General features: G+C 48.5%; 1 protein-coding gene across 5 annotated transcripts in view; it reads left to right on the plus strand.

Annotated features, from left to right (window-relative positions):
- Zfhx3 (zinc finger homeobox 3) overlaps positions 1–18,489 on the plus strand; it is a 235,895-nt gene that overhangs the window by 194,081 nt on the left and 23,325 nt on the right. For all 5 annotated transcript variants that reach the window (XM_051169206.1, XM_051169204.1, XM_051169208.1 and 2 more), the window contains one exon: positions 18,258–18,391. In XM_051169206.1, the coding sequence (XP_051025163.1) occupies positions 18,258–18,391 (134 nt within the window). The remainder of the gene's footprint in view (positions 1–18,257; positions 18,392–18,489) is intronic.

Consider the following 18,489-nt stretch of genomic DNA (forward strand, 5'->3'; position numbering starts at 1 on the left):
TTCTTCCCAGCTCCCCCAGGGCCAGCCACAGCACAGGGGACAGCAGTGCAGTTGGGCAAGGGGACATCTTAGCAAAAGCAGAACAAATTGAAGACGCCAGGGCAGGAAGTGCTATTTTTGGAAAAGCCAGTGCCGAGAGAGCAGGACGGCCATTTTTCAAGATGACAGGATATCTGTGCTGAGGAAAGAAGAGCTGAGACAGAGAAAAGCTCAGGGTTTGCAAGAGGAGCTGAGTCATTTCTGAGAGGATTTACTGAGCAGATAAGTCTTGCAGACACTACCACAGAGCTAACAGGAAATGCTGTGACAAGCAACAGATTCTGTTTGGTCAACCTGGTTCACACCACCATGCTCATTCAGCATTATAACTCTTGGGTTTCTTTCCTTTCCTTTCCTTTCCTTTCCTTTCCTTTCCTTTCCTTTCCTTTCCTTTCCTTTCCTTTTCTTTCTTTCTAAGGAAATATTTACCTTTTAGAGTTTGTATTGGTTGGGCCTTTGTTACTTTTTGTAGGCGGGACTGTTCTTAAATCATATTGAGGGTTGGGGGTTGGCCTTCATTGTTTAAACAAGATGCAGTATCTTGGAGAGAGGCCAGAGAAAGGCAATGAAAGTGACTGAAGGCTGGGAAATCCTGCCTCTGCGAGGAGCCTGTGCGGCCTAGAGAGGTCAAGTTTGGGAGGTTTCCAGATAGCAAGAAGGGCAGGGGTGGGGAGGGAACATACCACGAGGGTCAGTGTTTCCTGAGAGCGAAGGATGGGGCAGCTGACTGAACAGAGGAGTGTACCAGGTGCCTCAGAGTCTGTTTTTGAAATAGGCTTTGTGGCTGGTGTTTAGAGCTTGCTTTTGATATAGCACTGAAGGCCAGGGGCAGATCCCTGACAGATCCCAGAAGGATTTGTGAGGGAGAGCCGGCGAGGAAGGGGCAGTCACCTGTGAGCAAGGTCCCCTTAGATTTGGGGAGGAGTGTTTCTACCTGTGTTACCTTGGCTTCTCCGAGACCCCAGTTTACTAAACTGATGGTATAGATGGCAGCCAAACACAGTGTGCCCCAAGAGGAGAGCATTTTGGCAACACACTCTGAGGCCCCCACTCACCCCCCCCCCCCCCCCCCCCCCCGCCGGGTGACTTTCTAGGTCGTCAGTTTGTTATCACAATCTGAATGCTTTTTTCCTAATCACGACCCTCCCATTTGATGGGTGACAACACTTAGTCCCTTAGCCTTTCTGTGCCTCCATGTTTAAATGAGGTAGATTAAGAATGGTGCCCAGCCTGTATTATCGTAACACCGGCAGCTTAGAACAAGGCCCAGCGTATAGTAAGCTTTGGTATGGCGCTTGTCAAGAAACATAAGGAAAACCAGTAGCGATCACTCTTAGCCTTCTCCATCTGAATATTAAACCACCGCCTGACCACTATGGCTTCCAGGAGTTTACGAAAAGTTAACAGGGGTCTGGGTCTGGCCACTGATATTTGGCATGTGTGTTTCTTAGATCCTGTGTGGTTGCTGAGGGCATTGTTAGCGAACAGTTGCTCGAAAACCTCCTAATACGTGCAGCGCCCTGCACTGCCATCTTGGCATGCGCTTTTCACACCCATGCAAGCTGTAACAACTTGCTTGGCGCTTCCATCTTAGCATGCTCAGTAACCAGGAGGCCACTAAAAGGCATTTTAAAAACCAGGAGGAACCAGAGAGAGCACGCGTCCATAGGGAGGCCCTCCTCCTATACGCAATCATCCATACCCACCTGTCACTCTTTACCTCCAGAAGACAGGGAGACACAGCTACTCAGGGGCTCACCTTGCCACGCAGACAGAGGCAAAGGAAGAAGCTGTGCCTCTTTGCTGACCCCTTCGGGTGATCCCTCCTCTGGCCTGACAGGCTTTATCAAAGGTCTTGGGGGCAGGTTTGATCTTGGGATGGACGCAGGTGCCGGTAGCCTTTCTGAGCCTTCTTTTTGAGTCCTTGGTATTTTGTAAAAATAATGGGGGTGCGGGTGGGGAAGAAAACCTACGTTTCTTGCGCGTGTTCCCTAAATGTTCCTATCTGATTAGGCATGATGGGGGCTGCTTCCTCCCTGCAAATAAGTACATAGTGATTTGACAATTGGTTGTGTGGGTTAGTGGCCGCTGCCGATGCGGATTAATAATACTTCAAATGGGGCTGGATAATTGGCATTTTTCTCAGCTATTGATTATGTAGTTTGGGGAGTTGTGCAGGAATGGGTAATCTTGAAGATTTTAGTTACTTGTCTTTAGTTTCTTTTTACTGGAGTAGGAAGGACACCTTTTGTAGGTGGTCCCTCCTTGGTGTTCTCAGTGATAGAGTGAGGTTGTTGCCTTTTGGGGGGTGCAGGGACCCTGAGACAATCCAGATAGTGATCTGGCAGAGAGGGACCCATGGCTGAGTCCCTCGCTCCATGCTAGGCACTAGGCACAGTTCCAAAGATCACAAGTCTATCGAGGCCTTTGTCTGCAGGGAATGCGACACTGCCCTGGGCCTCCCAGGGTGCCCGCCATCAAAAGGACACTGCAGGAACTTATGCACTGACCACAAAGTTCAGCATCTAAATTGAGGTCCTACTCAAGGAAGTGAAATTTAAATTTTGTGTTTCATTTTAATGAATATAAGTGCAAGTAGTCACACGAAATGTGGCTCAAAAGGAATAAGGAAGACTAAGCCCGAAAGAACCCATCACCATGGGCGCTCTGACTCTGAGTGATTAGCTGAATTGGAGGCTTCCCAGTCTGACCTTCCTGTTAGGTATGCCACAGGCACAGGCAGGAACAGATGCAGGGGTACAGCTTCCCATCCAGGTGGGCGGGGCTTCTGATGGTGGCGCAGGTCACAGCTGCTGCCTCTTTATCAAGGTTGACATTGTCTTCCCTGTGTGCCATGGCTACCCTCCTGACTCTCAGCCCTGCCCCGTGAAAGCGTTTATAGACAGCTACCCACCCACTTCTGCCCTCTTGCAGGTTAGGAAGCTTAGCCTGAGTAGGCTCAGGCAGAGTGGGAAAGGGACACGGGCGGATTGAGGGCAGCATCCTGTTTGCCCTGAACTTAGGACAGAGTGCCTACTCTTGGCAGCATGCTCAGCCACCCTTCGCCCCCCCCTCACCCCCCCCCCCCCACGAATGGGCTTCTCGTTCCCAGGTTGACCTCACTGGCCCAAGAATAAGGAGTAGATCCCAAAGTTTTACAATGAAAACGGTGACACAGTTAACACTGGTGTGTTTAAAGTGGTCCGGATTGTCTCCTGGGAGTGTGCCATGTAGTAGGCCAGTGAAATGGCTAATCGGGTAAAAGCCCTTGCCGAAGCAAGCCTGATGACCTGAATTTCATCCCTGGACCACACGTGGACACATGTGTGCACGTGCGCGTGCGCACACACACACACACACACACACACACACACAAAATGGAAGAAGAAAATCAGCTCTGACCTCTACACGTGCACCTCGGTACATTTGTGTGCTTAGGGCACACACACTAAATAAAACCAACTTCAATGAAAGCAGGTCGCTGACATGGAACAGGCTCTGGGTGTAAAGTTAGGAAGGCCACTAGCAGATGAGTAACATCGGTTGAGGGGACTTGGTTCTAGGCACCTTGAGTCTGTGAAACATGGTAGACTAACAGCCTCGGGCCCCAGCCACCCAAGGGCTCCATGGTGGAGTGGTGGCAGATACATAAGCTGTTGGTAAGCAGGGTCGTGTTCAGTCAACATAGGTGCAAGGCTTTCCCTCAGGCCACTGATGGAGGGGGTGGGGCGTGTCAGAGCATCACGGGGCTGTTCTTAGAGACAAAGCCTTTGCTAATGCACTGCCATCCCCACTGTCCAACTCTGTGGTTTCTCTCGTTTGAAACTTGAACGTGACCTCTCGTCGTTGTTTGCTGGAGTGGATTTGAGTGTGAGCATTTGAGATGGAAGAGCCCCCAGTGTCCCCCGCTGAACGGTGATTAATGCTCTGATTAGCCAAGCCAGTCATTAATTGCTATAAATTAAGCGATACACAATTAATGCGATGCTTTATCACCAATAATTAGGGGACAAGATTGAACTGTTGGCAAAGAACCATAGCGAGATGGTTATTGAAAGGCTGCGGCCACCATGGTCTGTCTCTAGCCACAGAGCGTCAGAGTCTGGCAAAGGGGACCTGAGCTAGGATGACCAGGGGATGCTGGTGCTTTGGGGGATGGGCGCACCAGGCCAGCCTAAAAAAAAAAAGAGGCGTGGTGATGGTCCAAAAACCCCTCATTGCTGTATCTGTGTGTATTTTTGTTAAATTTTCTGTAAGAGTTGCAGTTTGCCTGCCTTTTCTGGAGAAAGTGCCCAAAGGGATTTGAGACTTTTTTTTTTTTTTTAATTCATGATGCTCACCTAACTCAGAGCAATTAGTTCAGCGGAGCATCCATGATTTGAATCTATGGGAGACTGCTATTAGAGGAGGTATTAATGGGACACTGTGAGGGGAAAGTGTGTTTATGGACTGTGGAACTGGCAGGCATGATCTCAATCGGGTTTGACATGTTTAACATAAATGTATAGTGCACACTCTTGCCGCATATGAATAATTCCTGTAGAGCCACCGCCCTTCTAATTATTGAGTTTGAAAAAAAAAAAAGCAGGTCGGGCACATCCTGGTAGAAATCTCTTACCAGCCTGCCCTGGCTCTTCTGTTGTTTACAGCGCTGAATAAATAAAGATGCCGTTGTATAGGGGACTTAGTGCTGGAAACGAAATCTGTCACAGAATGGAAGGGGCTGCCTCTTCTTCCTTCTCCTCCTCCTCTACCCTGTCTCCATCTCTCCCTTCTCTCTCCTCTGTTTTTAATTCAGTCAGATACACAGAGACAGGACACGTGCCATGCAGAAACACGGTGTATCAGGGAAAGCAGTGGGCTAGTAGGGGTCGGAAGCCGTGGTCCTCGGTTTCCCTGCTTGACCGTAGGTCTTAGGCCTTCTGTTTCCAAAACCTGTCAAATAGCAGGTTAGACCATATTCCAGAGCTTAAAATTCTGGACCTGTGAATGCTTAATCAGAGGAGGCATTGCTGAAGGGTAGCATAAACCTCAAAGAATATTAGTCTCTCAAGTCAGAGCATGAATAACTTTCCTCAAAGATCTTGCTAGTGTGTGAGTCTGTAATACAGCACAGGCCTGGGAAAAGGGGGGTTCAAACTGGCTTTCTTCAAGGGGGCCAGACAGCACCAAACTCATGTCTCTCAGTGGTCTGTTAGAGACTGCAGTGCATCACCTAGTCCCATGTTATTGGGGACCATTACACTGTTGTCACAACCAGTGTGGTATGGATATCAATGGAAGTGCCACATCATACCTGCCAGTAGTCACTAATTCCAGTCAGGCCTGTGTGGTCAGAAACCACTTCATTCCCTTGCACTGGACCTCTGTGGAAGCAGCTCAGATCTATATCACTGTGCCTCACCCCAAAGTAAGTTTGTCTTTGCAGCCTCGTGTGAGTGAGGCAATGCTGGGAGCCTTGTTCACAGCCTCTTTGTGGCTCATGCCCTTGCCAGTGGGAACTGTTGCTGGGTTTTCGTTTTTCACCCGGCTAGAAATGGCGTAGCTGTCAGCGTTTCCAGGGTCCACTTGGACCGGTCTGTCCTCTTTGCCATTTTCAAACTACTTTTGGCAGAACTCAGCGGCTTGCAGTCATCGCAGGCAGAATTCTGTCTCACAACCGAAAACAAAATATCAACTATTTTTAAGTTGGTAAGCAAAAATAGATATAGGGTGTGGTGCATTGCTAGACTTGCCTGAATTCCAGTAATTTAAAGCTTGGCTCTGAGGATTTATATTGTTAAGTCGTAAATGATAAGACCTAAGACCCTGTCAGTAGGGGTGGGGTGGGGTGTTACACATGCAAAAAAAATAAATAAATTATATATATATATATATATATATATATATATATACACACACACACACACACACACACACACACACATATATATATATATATATGGAACTTTGTAAAACAAGTGTCATGTGTCATCAGATAGTTATGGCACAATGTAATGAGAATTACTCTTAAGATATGGATTAGGGGCACGGGATGGAAATGAAGGAGCATGGAATGTTAATGAGGAGTACATCATGACTGTGGAAAACACTTTATGGCAGGTAGCTCAGCCAGCAAATGCTCGCCTTGTGAGTACAAGATTCCTGAGTTAGAACCTCAGAGCCTATGTTTAAAAAAAAAAAAAAAGCTGAGTGTGGGCACATAGTGACAATCCTAGCTCCAGGGAGGTGGAGGCAGGTGAATCTCTGGGACTTACTGGCCAGCTATCTAGCACCCTTGGTACCTTGCAGGCCAGGGAAAGACGACCCCTCCGGAATGAGACCCGAGGTTATCCTTTGGCCTCTACATACATGCATCCACGTGCGCATGAACACCCCCACACAAACAGACCCCTTATAGATGTGCTTATGTGTGCTTGCGGCCCCGTTCATCTTCCCTGCCTTGTCTGAGCTGCAGTTTTCTTACAGGCCTTCTGCTTCGAGGATCAAAGCAGGATGCTTTAAAACAGACCCCAGTGCCTCGTGGGCCATCACTCTTCTCAGGCATATAGCCCTTCTTGGATACCCTATGCATCTTATTTTTTGCAGCAAGAGAGCTGTGTCCCATAGATTAGGACCTCCTGGATGTCAGAGCTCTGATCAGCTCTCTTTGTGAGCCACCAGCAGGCTCTCTAACCTTCTGGGTCAGACGTCCACCCCCTACCCTACAAGCTTGAGAATATGTAGCACAGCCCCTTTCTGTTATTATATGATGAACGGAGACAACCTGGCAGATCGTGTGCTTTTTAAGGTATCACATAATTGCCAGCTGTGTGTATGACCAGTGGTGACTGTATGGCATCTGCTGAGTTTTGTAAGCGCTTCTCAGCACTGCTCAGAAACGTCCCTAAGAGCCTGTTAATTAAATAGCATGGCATGGGTACTTTGAGATCTCAATTACTCTACTCTGTTTGGGGCATTCAGCCCTTGGGATGGATGGACTGTTTTACATTGCTGAGCAGAAAAGGTAAATTTATACTACTCCCAGTGTCCGAAAAGCAGAGGCTCGCTCTCTCACTGTGCTTCACAGCCCTACGTGGGCCCTGTTAGTCTCCAGATATTTCTAAAAATGAAACTGCTGCAACAAGCATCCAAAACTTTACAGCACACTAGACTCTATGGTTCCCTTCATCTGGTAGGCTCCTGGACGCCCTGTGAGTGGAGGTAGCTGCAAGTTCACTGTAGCTGATAAACGGCTTGGGGTCCCCCAGCCAGAATCTGATGGGGGTGTGAACAACCCCTGCGGGCTACTGTGCCTTACTCCCTGGCATCGAGGACTAGTTATTTCCTGTCAAGGGAACTCTGCCCTGGGGCGGGGCTGAGGCGGGAGCATTCAGGGGGGAAAGCATTAGTTACTGACCTTCCCCCCCCTCTCACCTGTGTACGGGTCACTCAGCCTCAGCTTTGGGATGCTGGGAGCAAACTGAGCATGGAGACTCTGGGAATTCAGAGAGGCGTCCGTGCACACCTAGTGCTTGCTCTCAGTGCTAGGCCTGGGATGACTGACAGGAGATGTTCCCCATCTCCCCAAAACTGGAAAAGAGGGAAAAGAGGAGACTGGTTTCTGTTTCCTCTCAGAGTTGCTCTAGGTGGTTCTTTGGGCCATGGGCACACCCCCAAGCTGCAGTGGTTCCATTAATAACATTTAGTCAAGACCCTGGGATATTAGGTTTGAACTAGCGAAACACTGGAAGTGTATGGTTATATTTCTCTCTTTGGGTTTTAGCTGGCTTAGAACCCACAAAGATAGGTCCTAGCTACCCTGCAGGACATTTGAGCCTGTGAGGTCCTTGTCACATGGCTTGCATTTCCATGGAAGTTTTGCTGTTTGATTCTAGGTTTTTGAGATAGCATCTTACTATGTAGCCCAGACTAGCTGGGAATGTGTGATTCTCCTGCCTCGGCCTCCCGCATGCACCACTGATGGGTGCCCCGCAGCACCCACTGCTGGTTGCTCACCATCCATGGTCATTATAGCCATGCCATGACGCCACAAGAGGGACATGGTGAGTACAGAGCTGACCGTGTCCCCCGCCTGTGGCCACAGCAGCAGGCAGCATGGATCAAGCCAGGGAGACAGGACAATCTGTGGGAACTGACGGGAAGCCACAGGCAGGTGAGGTTGCCTGAATACTATCAATTTAAAGAGTCTGGGATACTTCTCAGGTCCCCAAGTCCTGACATGAGCTGGCCTCATGGTGGCAACCAGTGCCTGGAAATTATTAACTAGTTAGACAGACAGACAGACAGACAGACAGACAGACAGTGCTGGTCTAAATGAGATAGTGGCTGTTTTGACTGGTGGTTCATTCACAAGTCTTACACGGAGGGAGCAAGGAGACTTGCAAGTGGAAATGCAAGATGTCCTTTTGGGAGCTCCAATCAGTGTAGTTAAGCAGCCTTATGCATATTTCAACAAGGAATTAGGGCAGCAGATTGATACCTCTGATGTAGAACGTAGCACTGTTTTCTCCCCAAAGATACAGAGCAAGCCACAGCGGCGGTGGCAGCAAGGGCGGTGGCATCCACCAGTTAACACGGGCCCACCGTTCCACCACAAGGCTTCCAGTGCTGTCCACAGAGGCAGCTTTACCTGGAAGACAATGACCTCACAGCTCAGGATATTGCCGAATCTCCACCCCCAAGAGGCCAACTTGGCAAATAGAAGCTAATATGGATCTGTTCATCCCCCTGGGGCTGAAGTTTAGGGAACTTCAGCCATTATGGCTTGCAGGTGCATAGAGCATCGAGGCCAGCACTGCTTCCTTTGGGCAAAGTGGGAGGAGCCCACAAGCTTTCCGCCTGTTCTTCCTTGAGGCTCTCCAGGAGCCATGGAAAGAGAACACTTTCTCCAGCCCAGGCGGCCTGTCATTCTGGATTATGCAGCAAACAGAACGAATGAACGGAGGTGATGCTTTCTAGATTTCTGGCTTTGAAAACATGTCTGTATTTGCTTTAAGAGTTGAGTAGGTTCCCTGAGGGACAACTGTGTGTAATCCTTCACCTTCGGCCAGAGTCATTGTCTTGCCTTTGAGACCAGGCCTGTCTCTTTTCTTCCCAAATCAAGCTGAAAGTTTCAAGTCATTGGAGAAGTGGCCTAGCAGGCCTGCCCATGCTTGTCAGACCTTTAACTCAGCTCAAGTTAGAACAGAGCCTGTTGGGACATCTATCGGTGACAAACGTGGACCAGGGTAATTGTTCTCCAAATGTGGCCCCTGGGATGCCTGCCTCACTGGGGAACTTACTGGAAAAGGCATTCTCTGACTCAGACTTCAGTGGGTAGGGCCTGCCGTGAGTAGTCAATATGCCCTGCATGGAATCCAGACACCCTTTGGAATTCCAGGAGCCAAGTGCTGCAACTCCAGAGACAAAAGCAAGAGCTGTTTTTTCTTTACCTTTAGGCCAAGTCCTGAGCCCCTTCTAGACCAGAGAGACCTGAGTTTGACTCAAGATGGGGATGTACCTACAAGAGGCACAGATACCACGTCTGTATAGCTAACGTCACAGACGGCAGGCAGGGTTAGAGGTGGGGCAGAAGGGTACTGGCCAGAAGGACACAATGACAAGAGAGTCTGGGAACTCTTCAATGAGCACAGCTAACAAGCAAGACTTGGGTACACAGCCCTCCCTCTATCTGCTCTGTTCTGGAAGCTTCTTGTGAACCGGTACTTATCGCAAAACGAAAGGGAAACCAGTTGATTTCTGAGAGCATCAGGATTCTCCAAACTCTGGCCTGCCTTATTTGTAGCTGAGATGGTGGAGAGAAACCAGTCTCCTTAAGTCAAGTAACAGCAAGTAACAGCTGGGCCCATCCATAAGGAACTCAAAGGTCCTTGAAAAAGTCTTTGTAGAAACAAAAAGTCTCCATGGCATACTGGACCAGTGTGGGCATCATCTTCTACTCTGGGACAGAGACATACAGGGCAGTACAGCTAGAGGTGCCAATTCCCAAGGAGACCCCCTCACTAGGCCAGAGTCGCGCATGGAGGAGAAGCTCCCATCCTTACAGGAGTGTGTAGACCCTCCCCTACCGTGTGCTCACAAGCCCGATGCTGTTCACTCAGGGCCTCCCCAAGCCTCTCTGAAGCATCCTTAAGTGCCTGGCTGGAGGCGGAATGAGACCGCGCACGCCGCCAAAGACAGCTGGCAGCAAAGCAGAGCCTTTAAAGGAATGCTGTCCTCTGTGTTAGCGGAGAGGAGAACTTAGCCAGATCTCTGGCCACTTATCAAGCGCAGTAGCTCCTCAAGAGCAGAGTCACAAAGCCCAGCCTGTCCCCCGGGGAAGGAACTGCGAGATTAGCTCCACAGCATCCACAGTACGAAGATCACAAAGTCCTTCTGGAAAGCACTGTGCTTGTGCTGCCGGGAGGGAGCTGGAGGTCTCCAAGAAGCTGAGAGAGAAGGGCTGAGGGAAAGAGCGAGCCTCACCTTCCCCTTAATGAGGAAAGTGCTTGAGCTAAGCAGCCATTTTCAGATCTAGTGAAACTTGCGTGTGTAGTAGTAGCGTGCTGGGGTAGCTATCCCAACTCAAGCACTGTAATGTGAAGTTGTGGGGGTGGTGGGGAGGGGGTAAAATTCCCACTTAGTCAATGGAGGTAGATAAAAGATTGCTGTAAATTTCTGGGGCAGGTGGCAAGCTGGTTTACGGAATGCAAGACGATGAGAACCTCTGGCTTACGGAAAGTAACATGAATTAATAATCATTTAATTGGCTCCTCCATTATGTTGCCGGTTTGGGAGATGGAAGTTTAGATGGAGGGGCTGTCAGCAGTGCTTTAGCTAAGAGTCTGATGTTGAGAAGTGGGGGTGGTGACTGCCTCTGGATTCTGTAACTATCAAGTGCCAGGCAGTATCCCCAAGCCTTGGTGGGCTTACCCTGGCAGAACCCCACGAAGGAAGAAACTAAACACATGGGTAAACATCACCTTCAAGTGACATAGTACCAAGAGGGGCAATGGAGAAGGAACTTCCAAGTCACACGGACAACTCAGGATCTCCTGAGTACCTCTGGCCAAAGGGAAGCTGGCCCAACTGCATAGTGGCCACCATGCCATCAGGCCCGCCGCCAGCCAAAGTGATGGGAAGATGAATTTTGCATGACGACACAGAAATCCTACCGGTACTTGGGTCTTCTTAGCTTGCAAGTAGATTTCTGTTGTTTTGAGGAAGCCGGAAACTGTGATCGCAAGGCTCCATTTTCTCTGTTTCCAATGTTTCTCCATGTTTCTCCCAAGGCAGCAGACCCTTGTGTTACTTGGCTTCAGCACCACACAGCCCATGGCACTCAGCCCATGGCACTCAATGAACAACAGGCAGGCCGAGCATGGTGGCACACACCTTTAATCCCAGCACTCGGGAGGCAGAGGCAGGTGGATCGCTGTGAGTTCAAGGCCAGCCTGGTCTACAAACGGAGTCCAGGACAGCCAAGGCTACACAGAGAAACCCTGTCTCAAAAAACCAAAAACCAAAAACCAAAACCAAACCAAACCAAACAAACAAAAAAACCCCAAAACAAACAAACAAACAAACAAAAAAAATACCCAGGCACATGAGGTGGGTGGAGCACACAGTCCTGCGGCTCCACCCACTACAGCTCTTTCCTTCCTTCCAAATTTCAGTGTCTTTGGCTTCAGAATTAGTGAGTGGAGATTGCAATTCAGTAAGAATTGATTCTAGGAAAGATGGTTTTCTTGGTGAGTTGCAGAGGCTGCCATTTTAGATGGTCTGTTTCTGCCCTGCGCCACACTCCAGAAGCCTGCCAGTGGACACTGTTCTCAACAGCAGATGTGTTTAAATGTCATAGAACCATTTATTGGAAACCACATTAAGGTGCTGGGCATGGTGGCGCACTCCTTTAATCCCAGCATTTGGGAAGCAGAGGCAGGTGGATCTTTGTGAGTTCAAGGCTAGCTCAGTCTACATAGAGAGTTCCAGGACAGGCAGGAGTACATAGACCCTGTCTCATTAGAAGAAGAAGGAGGAGGAGGAGGGGGAAGAGGAGGAGGAGGAGGAGGAGGAGGAGGAAGAAGAAGAAGAAGAAGACGACGACGACGTCGTCTTCAGGGGAGGAAGGAAGAAGAAAACTACAAGCAAACTTGAATAGAATCAAATGAGCATTTTTTTCTTCCCTCTCTCCCCTATTCCTTCTGATGAATGGAATAGGGATAGCTTACTAATAATGACTAATAATTAATAAAACTTGAAGATAACTACTTTGAGAAGCTAAATACTTGCCAGACAAATGTGATACGGTCAAGGTGTCTCCATTCACATGTGGCTCTCCCTACTAAAGAGTCATGCATGGATGAGCACATGCCCACCCACCCCCCCCCCCACCCCCTGAATGTGGAGGAGCAGAAGCAGAAGCAGGAGCCAGGCCCGCCTCCTTCCGGTACCTGCCCTTGTCATTTTAGCCGCCTACCCACCACAGCGTAGGAGGCTACGACAGGTCACCCCCTGGGAAGCTGAGCTTTAGAAACTCTTCTGAGCCTGCAAGCCTAAACCCCCAACTACGGAGTCTATACCTGTGTCCTGTTGGGGCTAAGTAGGGGATTCTGCCGGGCTTTTCACTGTGTCCCGTTCACCGTGCCTTAGACGGTGCCCCGCGTGCCCCGTGTGCCTTCTCTGGACTTCGTGCCACGTTTTGATCCCTTTGCGTTGCCGGGAGCCCAGCATGTTGCCTGTGGAGAACTCACTGAGATTTAACAGATTTTCATATGGCATAACTGCCAAAAGGAAAAGGAAATACAAACAAACAAAAACGCCTTGAGCAGCAAAGTTTAAAAAAAATTACCCCCTTGATGTTTTTGCACAGCATGGGTCCAAGTACTGACTTTTTTTGGATAGCTGAATGTAAATGCTAAGACATTTAATTATAATATTTAAAATAATATAGCTACCCACTAAACTTAGACAGTTAACACCACAATGCTGCTACCTACCTAAATATGATAGTCACTTTCTTCTCCGTTCCCCCAATGCATATATATGGTTTACATACCTATGACAGAGTAAAGTGTACGCTGCTTCTTTTCTGATTTTTCATAGCGCTCATTTTAATGTCTATAACATACAAAGGAATGGCTATACAGCCACTTACTGTATTATGCCCTATTGTTTAATACCTAGTGTATGCTTGTTTCCTCAACCCCACCCCACGTACTAGGAACTGAACTCACTGTTTGGCACCTGCTAGGCGAGCACTCCACCCCTGAGCTGATCCCCTGTGTTTTATTTTTCACAAGGTCTGCCTGAGCTGCCTCAGGCTGGCCCAGAACCTGCATAGTCCTCCGGCTTCAGCCTTGTCAAGTAGCTGTGTCTCCATCCATGCCTGCCTGGATTGTTTCCACATTGTTTAATTACTACAGGAACGGCGTCAGGTAGTGTTTGCTGTTGCTGCCGGCTTACTACAAGGATTCCCGGCACTGATTATTTAAGCCATGCTTCTGTGGTACATCTATTGCCTTTTTACTGTCGTGACATCACAGAAGACTTAGAATGACCAGTAATTGATTTTTTTAAAAAAAATGGTGTTTTCTGAATTGTGCTGTCCCTCCTCTGGAGTTTAAGATCGAGTTATAGAGCTCAGTGAAGCCTTCAAAGCAGAAAACCGCAGTGCTTTCCCTCAGTGTCCGTACCTCCTTGTTTCCTTACGCCGGCAAGGAGTCGCGTAGGGATGGATTTTGAGGCTGTGGTCCTCATGAAGTCGTTCACAGAAAAGCCTGAGAAAACCCTCTGAGTCCCCGTGGTTTGTGATAAACCGTCACGCAGCATGCTGGTGGAGAGCTGTGCTTGCTTTTGCTTGTGTGCAGAAATTATACCAGGGATCCTTACTCCAACTTGCTGGGTGTTGGTTTTAAGGCCTGAGGTCACAGGAGGCAGGGTTAGTGTCAGGTGTCTCCAGTCTCCCCACGCCTCCCAGGGAAATGCTGGAGATGGAGCAACTACTTAAAATGCTGCTCTGTTTTTTAAATAATGGAATTGGTGAGCTTCAGAGTCTCATGTCCACTTCTGGGTAGATTTTACTTAATAACAATGTTAAGTTGTCCTTGGGAAGGGGATGAAACCAGACGTTTGTGCACCAGTGGTTACAGTGGTGCACATGGAGCCTGGCTGTTGTGTTTCTGGGAAGAAAGAGGAAAGAGTGAGCCATTGTGCTGACCTTTTTTTTTTTTTTTTTTTTTAACACACTTTGTGATGGCTCCTTAGCTCCTTAGCTTAGTTAACAAAAGAAGTTTAGAATCCCAAAGCAGTTGGAGGGTGGTTGTTGTTGTTGGTGGTGGTGTGTGTGTCTGTCGGGGGAGAAAGGCAACAAATAAAGATTCGCCCTTAGTAGCTTTAGATGCCTGGGTTCTCACCTCTCCCACCCCGCCACACTTGCTGTGGCCCAGCTGAAGGAAGAGGATAGATTCCCATCCGGTGAGGGAGCTGATGTTGCACTCCTGGGCTTGCTTCACAGCTCTGAGAGACTGAGATAGCTTGGGTGCTCTCAGCCTCATTCATTCACACTGTTGAGCAGCCAGACCATCGCCTCTGCTCGCAGCGGGGTGGCGGGTGATGGAGCCTTCAGTAGGCAGTGCTGTTGTCCTATAGCAAGCACAGGACTGGGTGGGATGGGTACCCGGACTAAAACCTGCATCTCGGTTACCTCTGTCCTCTTTCCTACTGTAAGCTCCGAGCCTACCCTGATACCTGTGGCTTAGAAACAGGGGAGCAAAGGGGGTGACTTGGACCAACTTAAGCTTTAAAAATACTTCCATTAATTCTTTGAGAATTTCACACAGTGCGTTTGGATGATGTTCACCCCTAGCTCTTTAGCTCCTCCACAGCCTACCCCATCTCCCCATCCCCTCCCCCCCAGTTCATGTCGTCTGTTATTACTTACATCGTCATTGTCCTCCCCTCCTCATCTCGTCATCCCTGTTGACTCCAATGGGTGCCGTCTGTGTACTTATGGGTATGAGGCCAAAGTAAAGCAGTATCCTACGGACATGACGGGACCACTCCAGCAGCTGTGGCCGTGTCCACAACATCTGTACAAGATCAGGCCAGTCAGCATTCCAGTGTGGACTGGGAAGGAGCTGAGGAGCTCCCATCCCTCCCTCACTGGGAAGCTATGGACAGTCAGGTTTGTTTGTTTGTTTGTTTGTTTGTTTGTTTGTTTTTTTAGGATGTGGGAGGTCAGCCACACTCCAATGGGTGGGCAGAAAGTAGGCCTGAGAAGAGAGTGTCGCTGGTGGCCTCCACTCAGTAAGTGTATAGAAACTAAGGAACCTGCTCAGGCCAGAAGGGACATGAGCAGCCCTAAGTGCTCATGCCGGGGCCCTAACACTCCGGAGTCCTGAGGCATAGGGTTGTCTGACTACTTGTGATGGGGGCCAGGCGATGGGAACTGGGCCATGGGGGAACTGGTCTCAAACGTTACGGCACCTAGTTAATCAGCAGCCGCTCCATCACGTTAAATACCAGCCATCATGTATTACCTTTCAAGTGAAAATGAATAACTCCCATTAAGAGCAAAATGGGTTTGAAGTCGATCCGAGACAGATTAAAATACTGTTATGAATCTGCGTTGAAAGGAGGAGGGGTCTTTGTGGAATATGCCTGCCCTTGTGCTTTTTAAATAATAGATGCCCTACAAACTTAAGGAGACCAGGTTACCAAGATACCAGGGTTAAAGGTCACAAAGTATGCATTCTGGGAAGTGAGCATCAACTTCCTGGAACATTTCTTGTATCTGGCAATTCAAAAAAAGATTTTTTTTATGGCTTTATGATTTCAATGAGTAAAATTTATTTTTTTCAAATAATTTATTATTAAAGTACACAGTTCGGTGGGTAAAGGCACTTGCCGCCAAACCTCACAGACTGAGTTCAAAACCCAGGTCCCATATGTTAGGAGGTGAGAACCTACTCTAGGAAATTGTCCTCTGATCCTCACATTTGTGTGTGTGCGTGAGTGCAAGCCTACATACACACCTCTCTCTCTCTCTCTCTCTCTCTCTCTCTCTCTCTCTCTCTCTGTGTGTGTGTGTGTGTGTGTGTGTGTGTGTGTGTGTGTGTGTGTGTGGTGAGAGAGAGAGAGAGAGAGAGAGAGAGAAGAAAATGTAATATAGCGAAAACTTTTAAGAAGTACACATTGCCGGGCGTGGTGTCACATGTCTTTAATCCCAGCACTCAGGAGGCAGAAGCAGGAGGATCGCTGTGAGTTCGAGGCCAGCCTGGTCTACAAAGTGAGTCTAGGATAGCCAAGGCTACACAAAGAAACCATGCCTCGAAAAAACAAAACAAAAACAAAAACAAAGTACACATCTATAATGATGCCACCGTAGGGTCCACAGCAGAACCAGTTTCAAAGTTGAATACAAAATGAAAATACTTGTCAGATAACAGAGTGAGACAGCAACCTGATTTACCACAGAGTAAACTCGGGCTTTCTGAAACAGCAACTTAATGCTGTGGTAAATTAACAGCAGCAATAAATTTTTTTTAGGGTTTTTTTTTCCATATAAATTACTTCATTTTAAGGAGTTTTCAAATGAAAAAGCAGGAAGCCACTCAAACAAGTGCGTGCCCAGCCCCAGCCCATACATGTCCGTGAACTTCACACAGTTGAAACAGCCGTTCCGGAGCAATGGAGTTTCGCTTCATATCTTCATTGTCAGTTACATTTTTATGCTCTTAGCCGCTACAAAAGCCTGAAGAAATCCATAAGAGGGTTAGAAGTAGAAAAGCCTTTAGCGTCATAGCCTCTGTCCTGACTCACGTGTCCTTTAGCGGCATTCCGCCCTTCCTCACAGTCTCATGTTTACCTTTCTTGTTCCCCTCTGCACACGTCACACCGTGCCTGCACATACATTTGTTAATATGTATGTATTTATGTATACATTATGGGCTAGGATCTGCATATGAGGGAGAATACACAGTTTTTCTTTCTTTTCGAGATTGGGTGTCTTTGCTTAATATTATACATTCTAAATCCACCCATTTTCTTGTGAATTTTGTGAGTTCATTTTCCCTTGGAGCTGAATAGCATTCCACTGTATGCATGTACAGTATTTTTCCTGTCCGTTTGTCTGTTGGTGGCAGTCAACACAGGGGTGCAGGTGTCTTGGAGGTTGGGTACGGAGGTCCCTGGGTGTGTGCTGAAAAGTCACTAGCTGAGACCTACAGTACTCTGCTTTCAGAGGAGCCAAATGAATGTGCTAATTACACCCCCACCATCAGTGACTAACGAGTTGTGTTTTATCTTGGCTTGGGATTTGTTTGCTCTTTTCCATGTTGCTTTAAGCATCATTCTGAAAACCTGGAATTCGTACCCAAAATAATTAATGAAAATGCCAGTCCTTGGTTGGCATGGAGGACTAGGATGAGCAAAGCCAACCACAGGGGAGTCTCTCTTTACTGTAGAGGAGCCCTTCTTCTCCTAATTCAACCTGCAGCACAACTATGGCCTCACTCAGAGCTCCTAGGTCCCTCCCTGTGCTCCCTGGAAATCCTTCTGCTAGCCCTTCCGTTCCTACTGTGAACTATTCAAACCTCACGTGCCCTCTGCATGCATGGCTTTGGGGATCCTGTATGGGCTTCCAGCAGCGTGTGCATGGACAACAAGAAAGGTCTGTAAGCAGAAAGGGCGCTCCCGTTTTACTACCCATGCATACGAACCCAGACCTAAGTTTGTAACATGTTGATACGCAGATGTCCACTGAGCCTGTGATGTTGTTGGGATTTCAAGGGGTGGGACAACAAAGGTGGGAGTACAGAGTTGTTCCGGTCTGTGGGTCAGTGTGTCTGCTGCTTGGCCTGATGAAGCATGCGCCGAGACTTTGCCACCTCCCCAGCTTCTCTCCCGAACCCCACATTATGCAGCAAGCTGTGTTCAGACAGTGGGGAATTAGGAGAAGAGATGGTCTAACACTAGGTAGGGACTTTTTCTGCGTTTCTTTCCTTATCTTTCCAACATTCAGTCGTTAAGGTAGTAAGAGGAATTCGTGGGGGTAGGGTTGAGGGAGGAACACATGCTGTCTTCCCAACGTATGTGCGAAGTCATTCTTCCTGAGTTCTGGTGACATCTTAAGAGGCCCCAGTGCTACCAGTGAGGTTGATCCTCATCCGGCACAAAAGCCTCCTTGAGCTGACCCGCTCCGGCTACTGTATCGCATCTTCTGCTTCTTCTTTCAGCATCGTCCGGCCAGGCAGAGAAGGAGTTGACAGACTCCCCTGCAACCTCCAAACGCACCTCCTTCCCAGGTAGCTCAGAGACTCCGCTCTCTTCCAAGAGGCCGAAAGCGTCAGAGGAGATCAAACCGGAGCAGGTGAGTCCAAAAGGAGTCTGCCTGAGGCCAGGGGGAAGTGGGGAGGGGTGGGAGTGGAGGAGGAGGGGCAGACGGGGTCGGGGTGGGGGGGGGGTTAG

The sequence above is a fragment of the Acomys russatus genome, chromosome 26 (genome assembly GCF_903995435.1).
Source record: "Acomys russatus chromosome 26, mAcoRus1.1, whole genome shotgun sequence".
Classification (NCBI taxonomy): Eukaryota; Metazoa; Chordata; class Mammalia; order Rodentia; family Muridae; genus Acomys; species Acomys russatus.